The 25,221-nt window shown below is 33.4% G+C and overlaps 1 protein-coding gene across 1 annotated transcript in view; it reads left to right on the plus strand.

Annotated features, from left to right (window-relative positions):
• Positions 1 to 20,866, plus strand: part of LOC111421840 (WD40 superfamily protein Tusp) — a 51,049-nt gene extending 30,183 nt beyond the window's left edge. The window contains exons 4-9 of the mRNA XM_071194862.1: positions 81 to 540; positions 591 to 847; positions 1,087 to 1,311; positions 1,364 to 3,466; positions 10,711 to 10,902; positions 10,965 to 20,866. Of these exons, the coding sequence (XP_071050963.1) occupies positions 81 to 540; positions 591 to 847; positions 1,087 to 1,311; positions 1,364 to 3,466; positions 10,711 to 10,902; positions 10,965 to 11,081 (3,354 nt within the window). The 3' untranslated portion in view covers positions 11,082 to 20,866. The remainder of the gene's footprint in view (positions 1 to 80; positions 541 to 590; positions 848 to 1,086; positions 1,312 to 1,363; positions 3,467 to 10,710; positions 10,903 to 10,964) is intronic.
• Positions 20,867 to 25,221: the final 4,355 nt, after the last annotated feature.

Consider the following 25,221-nt stretch of genomic DNA (forward strand, 5'->3'; position numbering starts at 1 on the left):
ACTGTAACTAGGACTAACCCTAGATTTAGAACTAGAAACATTCTACACGCTATCTTTTTATATCATAATTTTTTTTAAAGGTGATAATGGTAAAATGGAACGAACCATACCAAAAATTAGCCTCTTGTGATAGTTCCGGTATCATTTTCGTTTGGATAAAATACGAAGGAAGATGGTCTATAGAGCTAATCAACGATCGAAGTACTTTAGTTACCCATTTTTCATGGTCGCACGATGGGCGAATGGCGCTAATTTGTTATCAGGATGGATTTGTTCTTGTTGGATCGGTTGCGGGGCAAAGATATTGGTCTTCCATGTTAAGCCTTCAATCAACCATCACCTGTGGCATTTGGACGCCGGACGATCAACAAGTTTATTTCGGGACAACATCCGGTCAGATTATCGTCATGGACGTACACGGCGCCATGGTTTCCCAAGTCCAATTAATTGCCGATGTCGGTATTAGCCACATGGCGTGGTCTTGCGAAAAATTTAAAATGGAAGAAGGAGATGATAATGACCCAGGAGTCACAAATGCCGGTAAGAAGGAATCATTTTAATGGTTTGAGTTATTATTAATTTGTTTTTAGCTGAAAGAAAGTTTGTTTTGGCGGTTAGCTTTGAGAATGGAAATATTTATTTGTTGAAAACTTTCGATGATGTTTCCCCGATACAGATAACAACCGGTCTACAATCTCCTGTTTGTATGGAATGGAGCAATTCGAGGGAGCTACTTGCTATAGGAGGGATTGATAACGCCAGCCCGGAAAATGTGTACATAAATATTTTAAAGTTTTATAATGAAAAAGGAACTTTAATTTATTCAACAGTTTTGCCTTATAACCAGGTGTGTTTATGAATTTATAATTCATCTTTTTTGATTAATTATGTCTCTCCATTCTATGTATTTCATTTCTTTATTAATTTCTTTCTGAGTTAAGTTATTAGAGATTCCATTTTTTTCCTTTCTGGCTTAAGTTTTAAACGAAAGCAGAAAAGTTAACTAGAGTGCAGAAAGAATTATATTTTTTTTTACTATTTGATTCATTTTTGCCATATTTTAATTTTCTTTTATTATTATTTTAGGCTCCAATAACAGCTTTAACTTGGGGCCACAATGATAAAAGACTATTTTTAGCAACCGGAACTCACATCCACATAGCCTGGGTATCCAGAAGAATAGCTTCATTACAATTAATGTGTAGGTTAAAAATATACAACTCTATCCAACAAGAAACCCAATTAAGTTTGCTTCCACTTCCGGCAAGGATAAGAAATTTAATTGGAAATCTTTTCGCTCAAACAATTCGAGTAAGAATCCATTAATTATCGATTTTTTAAATAAATGTTTTCATTTTTTTAGTGTTTCGTCCCGGAAATTTCAGCATTAAGAGATTTCGTTTCAAAACCACCTTTGGGTTCAGTTCGATTACATTGCACAATGATTAGGCATGATGAAGACAACAACCATGTTTCTTCTGGGACTTGTTACACTTTGTATTTGGAGTATTTAGGTGGATTGGTTCCTTTGTTGAAGGGAAAAAGAACGAGTAAAATCCGGCCTGAATTTGTGATTTTTGATCCTCAAGGGGAAGATTATGGATTTCAACTTCAGTGGTCGCCGGAGTCAAAGAGTTCTGGGTCTTCAAGTTACTCGACGAGTGGTGGAAACTTGGCCAGTGATTCTTCCGATTCTGAAATGGATGATGGGTGTACTGGGTCGCCTAGGATGCAAAGAAGGAAGAAGAAAAGGAATAAATCTTATACTAGGTTTGGAAATCCGGAAAAAAATTCTGGGCCAAGTTCTGGAGATGCTGAACCTGAAGATTTATCTTACGTCGATACTTTACCGGAACATGTCCGCTTGGTTGAGGTTACCTCAAACATTTGGGGGACGAAATTTAAAATTCATGGTTTGGTGGATTCGGTTCCAGCAAATCTTGGACAAGTTACTTATAAAACATCTCTTCTTCATTTACAACCGAGGCAAATGACCTTGGTTATAACGGAATTACGCGATGATTACCCAATAGTTCCCGATCCAAATTTCAATCCAAATTTGTTTTCGGAAGACGAAGAAGATTCTGACCCAAAAAATAAAAGTAGTTTACAAAAAGTTTCTTTAGAAAATTGTCCACCGATAGCCCCAATGTCGCCGAGGGGAAATCGCGTCTTAAGACAAAAATTATCAAACAACTATTTAAGCATTGACATTCCAAGATGCACCCCATCTTTAGCGAAACCAGAAAGTTATGAAGATGATTCGGAGAGATCTTTTAGAAGTGGTAACTCTCGCCACGCTGTTTCGCCACTTTGTTGTGAAGGTTCCGTGCCTTCATTGCAATCCCCAAAGAATGCTGTAGCCCCGGGTGATATTATTTTTGATAGACCATCACCCCAAATCGTTCAAGATATAAAATACAAAAACATCCCACTCTCTTTAAATCTAAAAAAGAATCAAGAAGAACCAAAGAAAGACATAAAAATAAAAGAATCCCAACCGGGTCCTTCAAACGATAACTCAATGTTTCATAACTTAATCCCAGCAGATTCAATGATACGAAGTTGCAGTGTGGGTTATTTAGACTCCATGGTCGATGGGTTAGTCCCAAGCGATTTAGCACTCCAAATGTTGCGAAAAGAAGCCCCAAAAAGATTAGTTTTAGTTAACAGAAAACACAAGCACAAAAAGAATCATAAAAAACCCGCCACACCCGAGCAACCCCAAGAAAACCAAAAGAAATTAAAAAATTGCGGCAAATCAAAAAGCTTAGATTCAAGCGATTTACTTTGCAACTCACTAGAAAGCATAGGAAATTTACAAAAAGAAGTGAACCACCTCGAAGTAGTCCCCGAAATAAAACCGAACACATCAAACGAAACATCACCAACATCAACGGCAACCACAACAACAGGAAACAATAACACGAACAAATTAAATAACCACAACAACAACAACAACAATAACCTAAACAACAACATAAACAACATTAAAAAAGAAGGTAACTCGAAGCTAAGTTTTTTTGGTTCAAAATCGCCGTTATCTCGGCGAAAAAAAAATCACGAATTAAACGAGGAAAACAAACGGAGTAGAAGTAAAACTAAAAAGTCGCAAAACGAAAATGAAAATAAATCGACTTCGCTTCACACTCACGCGTTAGCCACTTTAGAGAGTCTGTTGAATCGTTTACGTGAAGATGATAATAAAAAAACGAACGTACAAAGTCCGAGATTACCGAGAAGCTCGCCTTCTTCACCCGCACCAAGCAAAAAGGGAAAACGTCCACAATCGGCTTCGCCAGTTCGTAAAAATATACTTTCTTCGCCTTTGTTAAGTAAGAAACATCGAAAATCGAAACTTTTAGAGAGTTCGGATGATGAAGTTAACGCGTCCGGCGATGAAGTTTTTAATGGGGTTAATTATACTGATTTGGAAACGTTTCAGAAAGCACAATTACGACAAAAGGTAAGTTTAAAAGGTAAATTGAAAAATAATGAAATGATGAATGAACGTTTCTTGTTATACTATTAATTGGACCGCGTTATGCATCACTTGAGTAAGCGATAAATAAACAATGTTGAGAAAAACGAGATTTTCGTTTTCATCTTTCTAAAAATATCTTGATGCAATGTTGACAGCTTATAAAGGAAATTACGTACTTTTTCATGAACAAAATCGAACTTGACAAGCTCTATTCGTTTCCATGATAATAATTTTTGAAGTAAACCAGAGTATTTATCACAACACTTTTATAAATGAGATGAAATTCTCCATATTTCTCTAATATAATAAAATATGATGTAGGTAAAAGTAAAAACTTTTTGAGAAATATTAAAATGTTTAATTCAATTCAAGCAGACATGTTTCGAAACTAATGTTTCATCTTCAGTACTTAGAATATTATACAATAATGGAATAGTTATTTATATTACAAGTGGGCTAGAAACATAATTACAGTACGAGTGTAATCACACGAGTTCTTCAGCACTTTTTCTTTTGTATTGTTGCTCGTTTCAATAAATTAAATCTGTTCTGATTAGGCTAAAAATGCGTTACGTAATGAAACCAGTGCGGTAATGAACTTTATTACGTAACTCAAATCACCTCAAATGAGTGCGGTAATAATGACTTATCCAAGCAGTCGTAGATAATAGTATATTATTATATGAGTGGGTCAGAAGTAAAGTGAACCAAGTCCACTTAAGTTCGTTTCGAGAAAACGGACCGTTTGATTTCGATCCATTTACAAATTTTTTGTAATAGGCAACGAAATTTTTAAAGTTGATATTTTTTATCAATAAGTATCTACATTATTGTTACTTAGATGTTATTTAAAAGAAACTTCATTATTTTAGCTATACAACCGGTTAAAAGAAAGAAATGTGGACTTAGTTTACTTTTACTCTGATTTTTTTTTATAAAAGTTGTGGTAGATTGGAGGTATGAAAGGAAGTAATGAAATCATATCTTTTTTCTTAATATCAGTTATACGGCGCCTAGCGTTGTAGAGCGGTTTTTGATCTATTGATGCCAACGAAGAAAGATTTTTACCATTTTTGTTGTTTCTTTTTATGTTAATTTCTTTGAATGGAAGTAAGTTATCAGCTGTGTCCTTATAAAATATTGAAAATGGGTGTCCTCTTTTGAACTGAAGTCGTTGAATCTTCAACCAATTTACAGGTTCTTTGTTGGTATTTATTTTTCTATTAGTAATGTGCTCTAATAAATCTTTGGTTGACAAAAAATCATTGAATTTAAGCTCAGTGACCTTATATGGCGTTTTCTTTCTTGAGCTTTTAATTATTTTAATCTAGTCATCTGGCCCATAAAGCAGTGAGCGTTTACTATTTTTTTCTATGACACCAAAATCCGCGTCATTTGGCAGATAGGAATGCCCAGATATCATGAATATCACATTAATTGTCTTGGCTGCAGTAGACGCTTCATTGCACAGCTTCAGTAATTGCACTGATAAATTAATATTTCGATTTTGCCCTCCGCAAGTGTCGCAGTATAAAGTTATTTCAGTACAATTTTTAGCGTTATTTTTTAAATGCTTGTAAAGTACTGTAGATATTTCTTGCGAACCCCTGCCTCCCTCTGTTTCATTCCATACAAACATTTCAGGTGGTCCGGAATTAATTGGATGAACACCACAATTATACATGTACAAATTTCGTTTATAATAAGCAACGGACGTGGTTAGTTTTGGAAATGCTAGAGCCTTCTGCAAGTCAAATGTACAAGCATAATAATTTTCTGAAACTTGTGAAGCCTCATTCTTCAACTCATTTCTAATTTTTTCTGCTTGAGACAAATGCATTTTTCTTTCAGTCTCTATTTTTGTTATAATAGATAGATCCTTTTCTGAAGCCAAAGCAATATTCCATTGGTCACGTTTCTTGCATGTGTCTTTGTAAGGTATTTTAAAATGCAAATTATACTTTGTAGTGAAAACATTATAGTAATATTTTTCCTTACATGGAATTTTTCCTTCTAATTGACATTTTTTGTCTACATACAACTCGTACATTTTCTTTATTGACAATTTGGAATTTAAATATTTCCTATTAGGATTGTGATGACGTGTGTAGTGGCTGGTAAATGCAGGGAATGACTCAATATGTGATCGGATTTCAGTTTGATCAATTTTGTTACTTGACGGATGCCTCCCACGTGAATCCAATACAGCATGTACCTCATGTTTTGTTAAGCACCTGTACACCCTACCTCAACTGAGGTTTATGGTATTCAAAAAATATTTCTTACAAACTAAAGTGCTTTTATCTTTTAGATCGAGATAATATTCAAAAGTACGTGACCGAAAGCCTCTACTTCCATCCCTAATACGAGATCTTTGTGGTACTTTGATCGTTATAGTGCCTCGTAGAAATGTATTTTGCTTTGAATAATCTTTAAGCTTCCAAAATGAAGTGAAAAACATTTCGCGCTGCTCTTCTGTCACTTTATCTTTACATTTCGCTGGACACTTGCAATCATAATTCTGTTTAAATTGTTTTGCCGGTATGGATTTACCTTTACGCGTAGTGTAGGCTTGACCACTATTTCTTTCCACTTATCTTCATCTCTTTCTCGCTTACGACCTATTTGCTTATATCTTTTCTTTCTACTGGTACTAGTGCAAGTAGAAGGTACATCATCAACAGCACTATTACATTCTTCTATATCTAACAGCGAAACTGACGAAATAACAGTTGATACTGTTTCTTTATTATTATTACAAAAATCTAAAATAGTATCTATAGTAGTTTTATTATGTTGGAAACGTTGTTATTCCCGGTTATAATGCTTCGTTGGAGATAATTGGAGATATTTGTTACCGTCTCTTTTGGAAAATAAACATATCTGTTGTGGTTTTCGGATTTTACAAAAGTAAACTTTATGTTTAAACGGATAGAAATTTAAAAGTAAGTTTTAGCATCTTCAGTTATAACGTTTTCCCGGTTATGGCGCTCTTTTTCTTATGTCCTTAGAAGAGTGTTATAACGAATTTTTACTGTTTATGTACATACCATGGTCAGAAAGACTTAAATTTAGAAAGACTTCGAATTCTTTATTAGAACCTGTGTTCAAATCCATCACTAAATTAACCACACAAGAAATTCACATGAAGATTGCAATGACAGATTATAAAAAGAGCTGTCGGCCACAGTTTTGACTTAGCCCACTTTATCACAGAATCTTAAGCTACTTGGACTTGGTTCATTTTTTCAATGAAAAATGGTGCAAATCATTCAGTATTAAAGTGAACTAGCGTACATTATTGGTAACCTGATGAACTAAGTATTGAATAAGTCAGCAAATAAAATTATAACTATTCAAACGGACCTAAGTATACTCTTAACTAAATTTTAGAAAAAAATAGACTTGGTTCACTTTCCTTCTGACCCACTCATATGACCATATAATGAGGGCTATTATTCACGAAGGTTAAGTTTATAATTAACCTGAGTGAATAATAGCTCATTATATGCGAGTAGAATACTATACTTTCTCCACGACTATTGAAACTGATTCCATAAATTTATTTTTTAAATAAATTTTTGAATAAAAGTTAAACGTCAATGTGACACAAATTCCATGTTACTAACTGTAATCAACTTCACAACAATTTGTCAAAATTAAATGTCAGTTTTATAAAACGTCGTTTTGTTTACGAAAATTAATTAATTTATGCATAAATCATACGAAAAAATTAATTTGTTTAGGTTTTTTTAATGTCAAACATTTAGAAACTCCTAAATAATTGAATTAAATTGACGTTTTTTGGACTGTTAACGTTTTAAATAATTATTATTAGTCTGGTCAAGATGGCTACCCGTGAATAATGATTATTATTCACCGCTATTATTCACTCCGTGAAAAATGACTACCATTTTGTTTTAGAAAACTCATTCATAAGGTATATATTATAAGGTAGTCGTGGACAAATAATATTATGTTAGTAGGTGGGGTTCAGGAATAGATCTAAATCTCTTTTAACTTAATTTACAAATAAAAATTAAACTTAAGAAAATCAAAAATTAAAAACTTCAATAATATAGATAAAATCTTGGAAGGTAACATTTCCTATGTTACCTAGAGAGGAATAGAGATTTAGATCTATTCCTGAACCCCACCTACTAACATAATATTATTTCCATTATTGTATAATATTCTAAGTACTGAAGATGAAACATTAGTTTCGAAACATGTCTGCTTGAATTGAATTAAACATTTTAATATTTCTCAAAAAGTTTTTACTTTTACCTACATCATATTTTACAACAATTTTAATTCACAGTTTTTGAAAAATCGCATTCTTGATGAAATGACCTCGATTTATAGAGAAAATTAGGTACTTTTTCATGAACAAAACCGCATTTCAAAATCTTTATTCGTTTTTGAGAAAATAATTTTTGAATCAACCTCAATTTTTAGAACTTAATAAAGTTATCAATTTTATTTCATAATTTTTAAAAAATCGTCTGAAATAGAATTCGTACGACATCTTGATGAGATTATAAAGAAAATTACGTACTTTTTCATGAACAAAACCGAACTTGAAAAGCTCTTTTCCTTTCTTAACGCGAATGTTTCTAGTTCTAGGTCTAATGTTGGTTCTATTTTTATTTCAATACAAGTTTACAACAATCTAACGCCGAGTAACATCTAAAACTAGGACTAACACTGTCACTTCAACTAACACTTGACCTAGAACTAGAAACATTCGGGATTAGCCGTACGTCTCTTAAGACGGCTAAATCCGAATGATTCTAGTTCTAAGTTTAGTGTTAGTTCTAGTTTTGCACTAACACTGTCATTAAAACTAACACAATACCTAGAACTAGAATCATTGCTAGTTTTGCACCAACCACTAGAACTAACACAAGACCTAGAACTAGAATCAATCGGGTTTAGCCGTCTTGAGAGACGTGCGGCTAAATCCGAATGATTCTAGTTCTCGGTTCTAGTGTTGGTTCCAGTGACAATGCTAATGCAAAACTAGAACTAACACTAGAACCGAGAACTAGAATCATTCGGGTTTAGCCGCACGTCTCTCAAGACGACTAAACCCGATTGCTAGTTTTGCACCAACCACTAGAACTAACACAAGACCTAGAACTAGAATCAATCGGGTTTAGCCGTCTTGAGAGACGTGCGGCTAAACCGGAATGATTCTAGTTCTCGGTCTAGTGTTGGTTCTACTTTTATTTCAATACAAGTTTACAACAATCTAACGCCGGGAAACATTTAAAACTAGAGCTAACACTGTCACTTCAACTAACACTTGACCTAGAACTAAAAACATTCGGGATTAGCCGTACGTCTCTAAAGACGGCTAAATCCGAATGGTTCTAGTTCTAAGTTTAGTACTAGTTCTAGTTTTGCACTAACACTGTCATTAAAACTAACACAGTACCTAGAACTAGAATTATTCGGGTTTAGCCGTCTTGAGAGACGTGCGGCTAATCACGAATTTTTCTAGTTCTAGGTATTGTGTTAGTCCTACTATTGCACCAACCACTAGATCTAACACAAGACCTAGAACTAGTATCATTCGGGTTTAGCCGTCTTGAGAGACGTGCGGCTAAACCCGAATGATTCTAGTTCTAGGTCTAGTGTTAGCTGTAGTGACAATGCTAATGCAAAACTAGAACCAACACTAGAACCGAGAACTAGAATCATCCTTAATATATCTAGTTCTAGTGTTAGTTCTAGTTTTGCACCAACCACTAGAACTAACAAGACCTAGAACTAGAATCAATCGGGTTTAGCCGTCTTGAGAGACGAGCGGCTAAACCCGAATGATTCTAGTTCTCGGTCTAATGTTGGTTCTACTTTTATTTCAATACAAGTTTACAACAATCTAACGCCGGGAAACATTTAAAACTAGAGCTAACACTGTCATTTCAACTAACACTTGACCTAGAACTATAAACATTCGGGATCAGCCGTATGTCTCTAAAGACGGCTAAATCCAAATGATTCTAGTTCTAAGTTTAGTGCTAGTTCTAGTTTTGCACTAACACTGTCATTAAAACTAACACAATACCTAGAACTAGAATCATTCGAGTTTAGCCGTCTTGAGAGATGTGCGGCTAAACCCGAATGTTTCTAGTTCTAGGTCTAGTGTTAGTTCTAGTTTTGCAGCAACCACTAGAACTAACACAAGACCTAGAACTAGAATCAATCGGGTTTAGCCGTCTTGAGAGACGTGCGGCTAAACCCGAATAATTCTAGTTCTAGGTCTAGTGTTAGTTCTAGTTTTGCATTAGCATTGTCACTAGAACTAACACTAGACCTAGAACTAGAATCATTCGGGTTTACCCGTATTGGGAAACGTGCGGCTAAACCTTAATATATCTAGTTCTAGTGTTAGTTCTAGTTTTGTACTAGTGCTGTCACTAGAACTAATATTAAATCTAGAATTAGAAACATTCAGGTTTAGCCGTCTTAAGAGACACACGGCTAAACGTAGAACTGTTGCTTTCTCTCTAAGGAACTAGATTATAGCACCTCTGCTACTATCTCTTTACTGGAGTTAGTTGTGTTGTCTATATTATTGTGTCTTTAACAATTTAATAAATAAAATTCGTTTTTGCACTTAAATGGATTTTTATTTTATTTTTTTCTCAACCGGTTTCGCTATACATTTACAGCATCTTCAGGAGATTACGTCATTTTGTTACAAACGTGTCCTATAAAATGAGTCATTTGGTATTTCTTTTTATATTTGTATTATTGAACCACACAGAGAACTTTGTTGAACTATGATTTGACAACAAAATCAGCTTTGACAACAACTCGCATATGCTCGCATGACACATCAATTCTTAACACAATTTTTAATCCTCTTCAATCATAGTTCAACAAAGTTCTCTGTGTGGTTCAATAATACAAATATAAAAAGAAATACCAAATGACTCATTTTATAGGACACGGTTGTAACAAAATGACGTAATCTCCTGAAGATGCTGTAAATGTATAGCGAAACCAGTTGAGAAAAAAATAAAATAAAAATCCATTTAAGTGCAAAAACGAATTTTATTTATTAGACATAAAATGGAATGAAAATCATCAAACAATATTTAACAATTTAGATTGTAGCGCCTCGAAACCAAGTTATTTTGGTTATTTCTGACTCATTTTAAATATTTAAACCGTATCAAATGGATCTTTTTTTAACATTTCTAAATAATTTTTAGCTAAAAAGAGTTAAAATAGAACCAAATGGAACGAATGTAAATACTTATCTGATTCCTCTAAGACGAGAATTTGTTATGCACAATAAAGCTCCGATGTGGAATGAAAGTAGCCAAGTTTACCAACTTGATTTTGGAGGAAGAGTGACTCAAGAATCAGCTAAAAATTTTCAAATCGAATTTAGAGGAAAACAGGTTAATTCTTTTTGTATTAATTTGAGATTATTTTTAATTTTTTTTTTTTTTTCATTATTTAGGTGATGCAATTTGGTCGTATTGATGGAAATGCGTACACTTTGGACTTTCAGTATCCGTTTTCAGCACTCCAAGCATTCGCTGTAGCCTTAGCAAACGTAACGCAACGGCTCAAATAGAAAGGAAATTAATTTCTTTTTTTTTTTCAAATTTTTTTCGAAGGAAAAATCGCGCAACGTACCGCATACATATCCGAGAAAAAAAAATCATCATTCGAAACATTTCATAAATGGTACCCTAAAAAAAATAATAAATAAAAAAATTAGTGCCAATAATTTAAAAATTAAAACAACCAAAAAACAATTAAATGAAAGAAAATTCTTTTTACATCGATAACAATAGTTTTAATTAAAATTTAACTTAAACGATGGATATTCTAACGAGAGGAATTGTTCTTATTCAATTATTTTTAAATTAATTCTAACAGGGTCGAAAAAAAATTAAGCGGATATTTTTAAATGAAAACATTCTTTTTAATTCTTTTATTTTTTACCCTGTATAAAAATAAAAATAACATAAACGTAAAAAAGAAATCTCGACGTATTTTAATGTCTATGCTTATTTTGTAATAAAATTGTACATACGTATACCGTCCGTTAAGAAGGAAAACTAAGCACAGAGCACATTTTTATTAGTAACTAAACAAAAAATAAAATTAGTAAAAAAAAATTGGAAAAAAGCAACCATAACTAAGCAAAATTAGCCTTCAATTAGAATGTTTTGATTATAACAAGAGAACCTCTCAAGCGATTTCGAAATTTCGAAAGATTAATCCTTGGCCAATATGAAAGTGGAAATAATCAAGTCGAAATCTAGTTTTAGTTCAATACAAGTATACAACAATCTAATGGTGAATAACATCTAATACTGCACTACAACTAATACTAGACCTAGAACTCGAAATATTCAGGTTTAGCCTCTTAAACCCGAATTATTCTAGTTCTAGGTCTAGTATTACTTCTACTTTTAGTTCAATAAAAGTATACAACAACCCAGCGCTGTATAACAATTAAAACTAGAACTAACACTAGACCTAGAACTACAAAGTTTCGGGTTCAACCGTGCCTCTGAAGACGCACGGCTGAACCCGAAACTTTCTAGTTCTAGGTCTAGTGTTAGTTCTAGTTTTAGTTCAATGTAAGTATACAGGTGTCCCGTTAAGGGTACGGAGCGGTTGTATCTCGACAACGGTAATTCCTAGAGGTACTTCCTGAGAAGAAATCCTTATGGGTAAAGTGGGCAACAGAAATAGCTCGAAATTGTTTTTTTTCAACAAATAATTAAATAAAGCGGTATTTTTTTAATATAAACAATAGAAAACATTATTAAATCACTGACAAACAAAAAAAAAACATCATACATGCAAAAACGGCTGAATAGTACTACCCTGTTTGGGCGAATTTCTAAACATAAAAATTACGCTGTTTAGCATGATGCGAATAGGCCGGCAGTTAGCGCGAAATTAAACAACAAAAACACAAGAACAGTATGGTCATAGACTTTTTGTGTACTAGGGGGTGGAGAGGAGACTGGTGGCTATTTATGGATATATTTATGTTTTTTTAGATATTCCTTGTATCCTTATTTTTCACATTTTTTTACAAAAACGGTCAAACACTGACCAACGGTCAATTACTGGCGTTTTACCCTACTTGGTTCCTTTTGGGGTTTCATATAGGGTACTAATTGTGTTTCATTAAAACCATAAAGTGATTCGCTTAACAACTTATTGATAGGTAAAATTATACTACTTGCAATATTAATTATTACATTATTCAAACGGTTCACTGTGCATGCTCATCAATTAAGCAATCATAATGCTACTTATGCTATTGTTTATAATTTACATTAATTTCTAATTCTAATTTTATTTATTCCACTACAGTACTATTTACTTCACAGACCCTTAGTCACTATAAAAAGAGCATAAAATGCTCTTTCAAACAAGACCAAAAATAATCAAATCGGTTGAATGGTCCAGGAGATATTAAAATGTAAACATTTGAAAACGCATTGGCCTCCCCCTCCCTTATTATGACAGATATGAAAAATATTGCAAAACAAAAGCGATGCGGTATTATCCAAGCTACTAAATGATGTTGTCAAAGTTATAGCTCATCGTCTAACTTTCTGAGATAGCGGGAATTTTATGTTTCTCTATGGCAGTTACGCCCCCTAGCGGTCGAATTACGAACTTTAAGATAATTTCCAGCTATTTCTCTTGCCCACTTTGCTTATAAGGATTTTTTTCCCAAACCTCTAGTCCTTACCGTTATTGAGATACAGCCGCTCCGTACGCTTAACGGGACACCTGTATATAAATTGAAAAAACGGCTAAAAACTGGAGTTTTTGTTTTCCTTCTCTTCCACATATAATATTCGAATGATGAATCTGGAGAAAGAAATAGCAAAGTTAGAAAAATTGAGTCTGAGGACACACGGCTAAACCCGAAACTTTCTAGTTCTATGTCTAGTGTTAGTTCTGGTTAAATTGTTATGTAGCGCTACATCAAGAACTAGAATCATTCGGATTTAGCCGTCTTAAGAGACGTACGGCTAAACCCAAATGATTCTAGTTCTAGGTCTTGTATTAATTCTAGTGATAATGCTAGCGTAAAACTAGCACTAACATTAGACCTAGCACTAGCATCATTCGGGTTTAGCCATCTTTAAAGACGTGCGGCTGGTCTCTAAAGACGGCTAAACCCAAATGTTTCTAGTTCTAGGTCTTATGTTAGCTCTAGTGACAGCGCAAGTATAAAACTAAAACTAACACTATACCTAGAACTAGAATCATTTGGGTTTAGGGGTCTTTAGAGACGTGTGGCTAAACCCAAATGATTCCAGTTCTAGGTATAGTGTTACTTCTAGTTTTACATTAGCACTGTTACTATGTAGAACTATGTACTATGTAGAAAGCCAGATCTAGCGTTAGTTCTACTTTTAGTTCTTATTCAACGCCAAGTTATTCTACATTTTTTGAAGTTGCAGTAAAACTTGTAAACAAAAAAATAATGATTACACGATGTTTTATGGATGAGATTAGATTTTTTGAAGTTCTTGGGTTGATGTTAAATTTCCTGTTAGAAATGAAGATTATTGTGAAGTTTAGTAGATTATGGTCCAGAAGATATTAAAGTGTAAACATTTGAAAACGCATTGGCCTCCCCCTCCCTTATTATGACAGATATGAAAAATATCGCAAAACAAAAGCGATGCGGTATTATCCAAGCTACTAAATGATGTCAAAGTTATAGCTCATCGTCTGACATTCTGAGATAGCGGGAATATTATGTTTCTCTATGGCAGTTAGGCCCCCTAGCGGAAACTTCAGAATAATTTCCTGCTATTTCTCTTGCCCACTTTGCTTATAAGGATTTTTTCCCAAACCTCACGCCTTACCGTTGTTGAGATACAACTGCTCCGTAGCCTTAGCGGGACACCTGTACAACAAACTAACGTTGAACTACAACTAATACTAGACCTAGAAGTTTAGCCATCTTAAGAGACGCAGGGCTAAACCTGAATGTTTCTATTTTTAGGAACAATTAGCATTATCACTAGAACTAACAGCCTCCTTCAGTTATATTAGATCTCTGAAATATTTTAACCTGTCCCTTTTTTTTTGGCCTTCTTGTGGTCTCTCCCTCTTGACAAATATTTTATTTACGTGATATTGATGAAAAAGTAGATTTATTTAATTGCTTGTTAACTTTGGCTATTGTAGATTTGCCACGCTGGTGAAAGTTTCTGGTGACCACGTCCCTTGCCCATGGGGTACTGATAGTGTTCGGCTTATACGGGACTTAAGAAATAAAGCCCTTTCTAAATATAGGAATCTTGTGAATAATTCCACTAAAAATGAGAAGCGTGCCTATATGACTTAGGAAATCCAAAATTCAAATTTTGGAAAGTGCTTCGTTGAAATAAATTTCAGGATCATTCCTTGCCAAATAACTTAAGAAATAGTTCTGAATTAAACGACCATTTTTTGAAGTCTCAATGCTTTGGTGATTGAGTTGATTATCTGATAAACGTTTTGAATAACTCTAAGTTTGGCCCTAATATCTTTAGATTTAGCCTCATTTCGAAAAGTTCTATCATGTATGTATTACAGAGCGTAAGGTTGAATGCTGTTGGGCGAATGCGGATGGTATTGGAATTGATTTTTCATTTCATTAAAATGGCTTGCCCTGTAATTTTATCTCATATAGTAAAAATAATTAATACCTGTCTACTGGAGGGTGTGTTTCCTTCACTATGGAAAAAGTCGATTGTCATTCCGGTACCTAAAGTGGCTAATCCCATTGATTATTTTTCCTTGAGGCTCATAAGTATATTGTGTTCCTTGTCCAAGGTCTTGGAAAAGATTGTTAACAACCAGCTCATAGACTTCCTAGACTCCGAGCGCATTATTCCGGCGAACCAGTCTGGCTTCAGGGAGGAACATGGATGTGAGCTGCTGTGAATAATATAGATGATGACATTATCATAGCTACTGACTCCAATAAATTGACCCTGTTAGGATTGCTGGAATTTATTACTGTCCATTCTTAAACATATTGGTGTTAACCCTGTTGCGCTGAATTTTTTCTTCAATTACCTTAAACGTAGTATTCAATCTGTCAGTGTTGACGGTAACGTCTCGGGACTTTTGGAGATCGAGTCTGGGGTGCCGCAGGGTTCGGTATTGAGGCCCGCCCTGTTTAAGATTTATGCTATAAATTTTAACAGTTTTGTTGATTTTTGTAAAATTCTTTATTGTGCTGATGACACTCAGATTTACCTGTCCTTCCCTGAAGGCCATTTTGAAGATGGGCTTAATGAGTTCAAGCGTGATCTGTTTAGTATTGTCAGTGCGGCACAGGAATACTGTCTAAAAATTAATGAAAAGAAAACTCAAATGATCTTATTTGGTCCTACTAAATTGAAAAAAATCTTTATGGACAGATTCTATAACAGTTCGCTGGGAAATGTGCCTCTTCCTCTGAGTGGGTCTGTTAGAAACCTTGGCTTGGTTATTGATGAGTCACTAAACTTTAGGGAGCTTATGGCTCTCTGAGGTTGATTTTCAGTAATCGACATTGTCTTGATAATTCTGTTAAAAAATTCTTGTGTGACTCTCTCGTCTTATCACATTTTAATTATTGTGATAACATTTATGGTTCATTTATCGACTCCCGTTATCAACAGAAAATTCAAAAGCTCCAGAGTTCCGGTGTCCCACTGATCTTTGGTTTAAGAAAGTATGATCATGTCTCTTTTGCTTTTAAGAAACATAAATGGAGGAATATGAAGTCGCATCAGTATGTTCACAATGCTTGTTTTTATTATAAAATAATTATGAAGGGGAGTCCCCCTTATCTATTCGACCGAATTAATTTTAGAACGGACGTACACAATGTCAGTATCCGGTTCAGGAGTAGGTTAACTCCTTCCTCCCATCGCATCGTATGGAATTTTTTAAGAGATGCTTCTCATATCAAATTACATCTGATTGGATGAGATTCTTATATGATATCATTTGGACACTCTATAGTATAGTATGTGTGGTTAACTATTGTGCATGTTCGACATTAGCCTATGGTGTTGCTCGGTTGGTTGTCATTGAATTTTTTAGTTTAATATTGTTTTTGATTTGGGTTTGAGTGGAAGAACAGGTGCTACCTGAACTCCGCCTAAATTCAGGCTTAATGTATTTTAATATTTATTTGGTTATTTCTTTCCATCTCAATTTTAATGAAAATGCAATAAAACTATGTGTATTTATAGATGGATTTTTTTAATTTTCAGCTATACCGGTTTCGATCAATACATTTAATCATCCTCAGGAGCAACCTAATGTAATATAAATAAAGATCATTTACTAAAACTAACAACATTCAAAATTTCTGTTTCTATCGTTACATTATGAATAAAATAAAATGAAACTCACGTCAGTAAAAATATTTTTAAAAGACATATTTGTTAGTTAATTAAGCTGTTATCCTCTCAATATTGAAGAGTTAAATAATCAAGATTGCTCCTGAGGATGATTAAATGTATTGATCGAAACCGGTAGAGCTGAAAATTAAAAAAATCCATCTATAAATACACATAGTTTTATTGCATTTACATTAATGTATTTTATTTTACTTAGGCATGTACTTATCATTTTCCTTTTTGTTTTTCTGTTCTGTGAACTTTTGTTCATACCTTTCTTTATGTATAACATTTTTTTTTAAGTTTTCTTTGTACTTGATGAAGCCTGAATAAACTTATTATTATTAACACTAGACCTAGAACTAGAAACATTCGGGTTTAGCCGTACGTCTCTTAAGACGGCTAAACCCGAATGTTTCTAGTTCTAAGTCTGATATTAGTCCTAGTTTTAGTTCTATACGGGGTGTTCCGGTGACTCGGGGCATAAAATTAACCTCATATACTAGAGCAAAAATGATGACGATTCGTGAAAAAAAATTATTATAAAAGTCTTCAAATGGCAAAGATTTTAACACATTTTTCTAAATATTTTCAATACCATTTATGGTAGAGCGTTGAAATTTGGTACAGGGTAAACAAATATCAAGCAAAATCATTGAACCAATTTTGACTTTAATCGGGCGGCGGCAACCATGCTATACAGGGTGTCCCTAAAATTTGTTTGCTCAGAACTTTTTTGTTCGCTCGTAACCCTACATTTATTTTTGTACTTTTTAATAGAAAATTTATTTTAGAAACTATTATCACTCTTTGAAAATTTTTATAACATTTACCGTTTTCGAGTTATACGCGAAAATGTTAAGCTATGATTTCAATCGTAACAAACAAAAAAAGGAAACATATTCCGCAAGATCTGTGTTGACGATGACAATTCAAAAACGAACTGAGTTAATAACCATTATTTGCATACATTTCTAAGTGCAGACTTAGTTAAATCCAGTGTTAATTTATTTTAGTTGAATAAAAGAATGTAATTTCCAAAACAATAAATTTAGTGTCCACGGTTACAACAAACAAGAAAATAACAAAAATTCTAACAAAAATATTAACAAGAACAATAAAATTATAAACAAATAGTAATAAATAAAAAAGAACAAAAAAATACTAAAGCAGATGTTCAAAAACATCGCCGTCTTAAATTAAAGCGCACTCTGCGGAGAACATCGATCACAGTTCGAAGTTGATCAAATGAATCAACAATTTGCAACCTCAGTTGATCAACTGATTTAAACGCAGTAAATTAGCAATTTAACGCGTACCCATAAATAAAAATCTACAGGTGTAAGATCCGGCGATCGGGGGGCCAACTTATCGGTGCACCTACTCCTAGTCCAATCCACCGTCCCGGAAAACGTTCCCTCAGAAATTCTTGGACAGCTTGTGTGCTATGCGCAGGAGCACCATTATGCATATACCACATTGCTTGCCTTGTGTTTAAAGGACCGTCATCTAAAAAATCATCTAATTCCTCTAAATGTCGCCTGTATGTATGTCCATCCTTGCCAGCCTTGATGGCAAGAAAACGGGTCCAATAATTACATCGCCCACAATGCCAGCCTAAACGTTAAGAGAAAATCTCCATTGTGATTTCCAAGTTTTCTTAAATCTTGGATTTTCATCCGCCCAACTATGTAAATTTCTCAAATTGAAGATTCTATCTTTAGAAAAAGTGGATTCATCTGTAAAAAGCACTTTTTCTTAAAACTGATCATCAATTTGGATTTTGTGCTGCATTATTTGGCAATTGCAGTTGCAGTGGGTAATCAGCCAGTCGAACTTCCTGAACTTTGTAACAATGAAATGGATAAAGCTGTTGCTCGTGAAGAACACTCCAGACAGTTGTTTTTGAAGTTAAAAAGTGCCTCGCCATATCCAAAGTACTAGCTGTAGTATTTTCTTCTACGTAGTCTAGAATATCTTCTTCTAGTTAGGGTGTTCAGACTGATCTTACGTTACTGTTGTTAGTAAATTTCGGCTTAAACGTCCCATTTTCCCTTAAACGGGTTTCAATCCTTAAAAATGTTCTTCGATTGGGCGCTCTGCGATTCGGAAATTTCTCCCGATAACGCTTAGCGGCTGCTACGGCGTTTCCGTGACATTCCCCTAATGTCAAAATCATGTCAGTTTGTTCACTAAATGTGTAACTCTCCATTTTGAACACTTAAAATTAATAAAAACTTAACTAACAAAAAACTATCATTTGTGTTTAAACGACATAAGCAAGTTGACAGCTCAATTTGTTTTTTAATTGCCATGGCCAACCTTGACTTTTTCGAAGATTTTTATTTTTTAGTGTTACCATTGAAATCGAAGCTTAATATTTTCGCGTATAACTCGAAAACGGTCAATGTTATCAAAATTTTCAAAGAGTGATAAAAGTCTCTAAAATAAATTTTCTATTAAAAAGTACAAAAATAAATGTAGGGTTACGAGCGAACAAAAAAGTTCTGAGCAAACAAATTTTAGGGACAGCCTGTATAGCATGGTTGCCGCCGCCCGATTAAAGTCAAAATTGGTTCAATGATTTTGCTTGATATTTGTTTACCCTGTACCAAATTTCAACGCTCTACCAATATATGTTAAAACTTCTGAACTTTGATTTCCCATATCTTGACCATTTGAAGACTTTTATAATAATTTTTTTTCACGAATCGTCATCATTTTTGATCTAGTATATGAGGTTAATTTTATGCCCCGAGTCACCGGAACACCCTGTATAAGTATACAACAAACTAACGCTGAAGTACATCTAAAACTAGAGCTAATACCTGCACTATAACTAATACTAGACCTAGAAACTAGAAATATTCAGGTTTAGCCCTACGTCTCTTAAGACAACTAAACCTGAATGTTTCAAGTTTGTGTTAGTTCTAGTTTTGCATTAGAATTGTCACTAGAACTAACACTAGACCTAGAACTAGAATCATTCGGGTTTAGCCGTCTTGACAGACGTGCGGCTAAACCCGAATGTTTCTAGTTCTAGTGTTACTTCTACTTTGAGTTCAATAATATATACAACAACCTAGCGCTGAATAATAATTAAAACTAGAACTAACACTAGACTTTAGCCTTACGTCTCTTAAGACGGCTAAATCCGAATGTTTTTAATTCTAGGTCTACTTCTAGGTACTTCTCTAGGTCTAGTGTTAGTTCTACTTAATCTTCTAGTACCTCGTTTACGAGTTATGATCACTTAAAAAATTGTAATTTTTGTGTTATTTTTGTGTCACCCAAATTGGAAAAGATTTCGAATCGGGATTTCCACGTTCATATTGGCCAAGAATTAAGTTTTCTAACGAGATATTGCTCATTAAAATCACTTGAGAAGTTTTCTAGTTATAATGAAAATACAATACATATAAAATCTTATCTAATTAGGAGCTAATTTCGCATAGATATAACTTAAGTATATTTACAAATTGATTATTGTAGATTTGTCGTTGTGTTTCTTAAATAAAAAAAAAAGTTTTTTGATTAGAATCGACTGGGATTTAGTGCAATACTTGTTAAATAAAAAAAAATTAAATGTTAAACACTCTTATTTAAACTAAATTAATTAATTAAGTATTAATAGTTTAAAGTTAGAATTTTTTTGACTTTTACTTGATAAATTAGCACCACTTTTATAAGATGCAAAACCGAGAATAAAACAAAATTGTTCGTTGCTTTAAATGTTTATCCTCCCTAATTGTATTAAAAGAGATTATTAAAAAAATAAAAATAACAAGGTATTATGTTAATAAAAAATTCTAATCTAATACGACATCGTAAAAGAATGAAAAACTTGTTGCTTTGCCACGTTTGTTACGTAAATGTCCTTGTAAAAGCTTTCGTTTTATCAATGTTATAATCTTATAAGATCCACGAATGTGTTTTTTCTTTTGTTGTGATTGGATTCGTGTGCAAATAAAAAAATTATAAAAAAAAACGAAGAAATTTTTATTATTACTTCAAAATAACAATTTAAATTGTTTTAAATTAAAACTGATTTAATTTTTTCTTCCTTTCCATAAATTCTTGAATGTCTTGGATCATTTCCGGTGTTAAAACGATCCCATTTCCTTTCACAACACTTCCCGTCAAACGAAATCTCACCACCAAAGTATTGATGTGTCTTCTTAAAACATCGGGATCAACATTTTTTTCGGTGAATTTATTCTGAAATTCTTTTATGCACGATTTCACTGAATAACGATATTTTCCATCTGACATTTTTTTACCATTACGAAAATATGATTCTAAAATAAAACGTTTCTCTTCTAAGGTATAAGGCATTTCAACGAAATATTAATAGTTGATGGTTGTTGTTAACTTCGAAGTGTTACACGTTTAGTAGTATTGATTTTTATGCGAAATTCAGTGGAGACATCTACACAATAATAGTAAAATGAATACTATTTTGAATTATTTCTTTAAATTAGATTTAATTCTATAATGTCTAAATCAATTTAGAATTTAGAATTCGATATCTTAATAAATGTTTAATGAAGATAATCCTTTTTAATCATAGATTCGACTGATGATGGCTTTATAAGCCGTAACTAGTATCGAGTAAATAAAACAAGCGAGTTGATTTATTCATTTTGCTTTTAATTCAAATAATCTCGCAACATGAATTCCTACATTCAAAATATTAATTTAGGTTGATTCAAAGGTTACTTTGAATGTTTCTAGTTTTAGGTCTAAGTGTTAGTTCTAGTTTTACATTAGCGTTGTCATTAGAACTAACACTAGACTTAGAAGTAGAAGCCGTCTTGAGAGACGTGCAGCTAAACCCGAATAAGAACTATATCGTCCGCGTAGAGCAAATTACTTAAGCATTTGCCATCAATGTTTATGCCTTTTTAGGCCCAATCCAGTTGTTTAAATATACTTTCTAGGACTGTGATGAACAATTTGGGTTCAACAGTGTATAGCCTTGTTTTACTCACAATCAGTACTTTACTACTTCTACTCTCTTCAGTACTTTCATGCAATTTTACCGTCATTGTAGCATTCCTGTAGATGTTATAAATAAGTTTGGTATATCGATAATCGACTCTACATTCTTGAAGTGCTTGCAAAACTGCCATCAACTCAATTTAGATAAAATTTTATAAATACCTCTAAATACCCATCTTTGGTACATACCGCGGGGTATACAGGCTGTCTGGTATCTTCCGCATCAGAGCATTATACTGTTGTAGAATACATTATTCTGAAGCGGTCTTTCTAATAAAATTTTTTTCAAATTGTTTATAATAACCGCATGGGAACTGTTTAAAGTCATCCACTATTATCCAATAGCGGACGACTTTGATTCACCGAAAAAGTTTATTTCTCTTCCCGTGTCGAATCTATTGGTAAGTACATGTGAGAAACGTGTTTTGACCGGCGCGGCGGGCGTTCCGGCCGAGGGTTGGGCCGATTACCTGAATGTGATTTACGATTTGCCATTGGACGTCGAAAAACAGTTCCCGTGCGGTTATTATAAACATTTCGAAAAAAATTTATTAGAAAGATCGCTTCAGAATAATGTATCCTACAACCGTATAATGCTCTGATGCGGAAGATACCGGACACCTGTATATCCAGGAAATTTATCCTTGAAAATAAATACCCGGGTATAAGGTCAGTTGAGTATTGGTTATAACTTATAAGCTTATCCAACTCGAACAAATTGACGTTGACAGGGTGAGGTAGGAAACATGACGTCATTGCAGGAAAAGTATAATATAATACAGGTGTCCCCTTAAGGCTCCTTAACCGCTTGATGAGAATATGTTTGACGACAGAGAAACGAAAGTTCAAAAAAGGATAGCATGTACTGGCAAGACATTCCCACTGTTTTCCTATTGGGTAATATGCATTTTATCAATGAAGGAATGAATAAATAGATTTATGAATAATGTATTTACAACCTGAAACAATTAAGAACTGTGGGTACCTAAAATTTATTAAACTAAATTTATATTGAATAAAAATAATAAATTAAATATCGGTGAAACCGGTTATTTCTACCCTTAAAACGGCGATCGGGCAGAAATGACAATATACGTGTCGAATATTTTTCCATACTTTGTATGTCAAGTTTCAAGAAAATCGTCGTATGGCACTTCCCTAGTGTTACTTGAAAGTATACAGGGTGATTCTCAACCTATACACATAAACTCGAGGATTTATTCATTATTAGTAAAAATTTTTTAGTTTCTCTAAATCTAAATAATGTGTTTCCTGGAAAATGAATAGGTCGAGATGGTCCAATGACCTGGCTACCGTGATCGCCCAGCTTCAACCCTCTTGATTTTTACTTGTCGGGTCACTTAAAAAGCAAAGTGTACGTCACGGAAGTTAATACTGAGCCAATATTGCAAAATCATTTACATGCTGCTGCCCAGACAATTCGCCAACACCCTGGTTTAGACCGCGTTAATGGGAGATCGTGGATTCCGGGAGGCCAATTGATAGAAAATATGGGAAATCACTTCGAACACTGCTGTGATGTTATTTTAAAATGTTCTATGTATTCTTGATAGTTAATATCACGGATATCTATGAAACAAAAAATCTTTTACTACAAATTTTTTCGCCTATTAGTCATTATTCGTCGTGAGTAGTAAATCTCCAAGTTTATGCGTATAGGTTGAGAATCACCCTGTATTTATATAAAATAATAATAATATAAAAATACACTTTTGGTTCGTATTTACGCGCAAATCGATAATCAGAACATTCTATAGCACGATATCAGAAAAAGTAAGCTTCCTCCCCTTTCATAGTATGCAGTCGGTAGACAAGAACTATGTCTACAAACTTGTTTTTTATCTATGTCTGCGGTTTTTTTACGTTACAAACCACTCGCCAGAGATTCACATAGCTAGCCCACATGTTTTTTTTCATTAACCAATCATCGCTCGTGAGACCCGGGAAGTAAAATATATTCCAAAATATTAAAATTTAATGTAAAACCGTAAATTACTAATTACGGGTTTATTATTAATATTTCGTAAAAGTGCTACAGGCATAATGTTTCTATTTTATTGTTTTACATCCGGGCCAAGAAGAAAAATCGTAAAAATCTTACCATTTTCAAAAATAAATCAATATTTTTCTTCAAATTTCATTTTCTGTTCTTGTCCCGGGTTCATAACTATTGTAGAAACATGACAAATGATAAATTAATCCAATCCATTAATAAATAAGGAAGTAATTCGAAATCTACGGTGACAGACTAGGTTAAGGAGCCTTAAGGGTACGGAGCGGCTGTATCTCGACAACGGTAAGGCCTATAAGTTTGGGAAAAAAATCCTTATAAGCAAAGTGGACAAGAGAAATACGTGGAAATTATTTTGAAGTTCGTAATTCGATCGCTAGGGGGCGTAACTGCCATAGAGAAACATAAAATTCCCGTTATCTCAGAAAGTTAGACGATGAGCTATAACTTTGACAACATCATTATACAGGTGCCCATTATGTATGGAACCGTACATACACCGGAAACTTTCTAGTTCTAGGTTTAGTGTTAGTTCTATAGTTCATTTTTTTTCTATAATACCTGTCAAATTGTTGTAAAGTTGGCAAAATTAACAGGGAGTTTTGTTTTATCATGTTTTGAAGTAAATATGTCACATTGACGTTTGAGCTTTCGTTATTCAAAAAGAAAAGGTGCATAAAAAGTGTTGTGGGGTGTTTATTTGCCATTTACTTACCTAGAAAAGGTATTTTATTCTATTTAATTACTTTGTAGCACGTTTTTATAACAAATATGTACTTCGTCAAAATCGTATTTATCTAAAAATTTGTTAGTATTTTAACCTCAACTAATTAGTTACTGACAATGTCACTAAAAATCATGAAAACAACATAAATTTTATAAGGGTCCTAGATAATACCAACAGAAACCCTAAATAACTTACAATGACAAGTATTATAGAAAAACAACGAACTATAGTTTTAATTGTTACTAAACGTTAAATTGTTGTCTATTTTTACTGAAATAAAACTAACATTAGATCTAGAACTAGAATTTTTCTAGTTCTAGGTCTAGTGTTTGTTCTCGTTTTAGTGCAATAAAAATATACAACATTGTGATATCTAGCAACATCATGTTTGGACTTCTTTTAATGGTTTTTTTTTTAATAAAGAATACATCATAAAAGAACGTCATGAAGTTGTCCATTTGTCTATTATATGATAACTAACTTCAGATTTAAAATTTCAACCTCAATTTTGACATATTTGTAATCTTCATTAAAAATACTTTAAAATGAGTACAAGCACGACATATCTATCTTCAAT

The sequence above is a fragment of the Onthophagus taurus genome, chromosome 3 (assembly GCF_036711975.1).
Source record: "Onthophagus taurus isolate NC chromosome 3, IU_Otau_3.0, whole genome shotgun sequence".
In the NCBI taxonomy this organism is placed as follows: domain Eukaryota; kingdom Metazoa; phylum Arthropoda; class Insecta; order Coleoptera; family Scarabaeidae; genus Onthophagus; species Onthophagus taurus.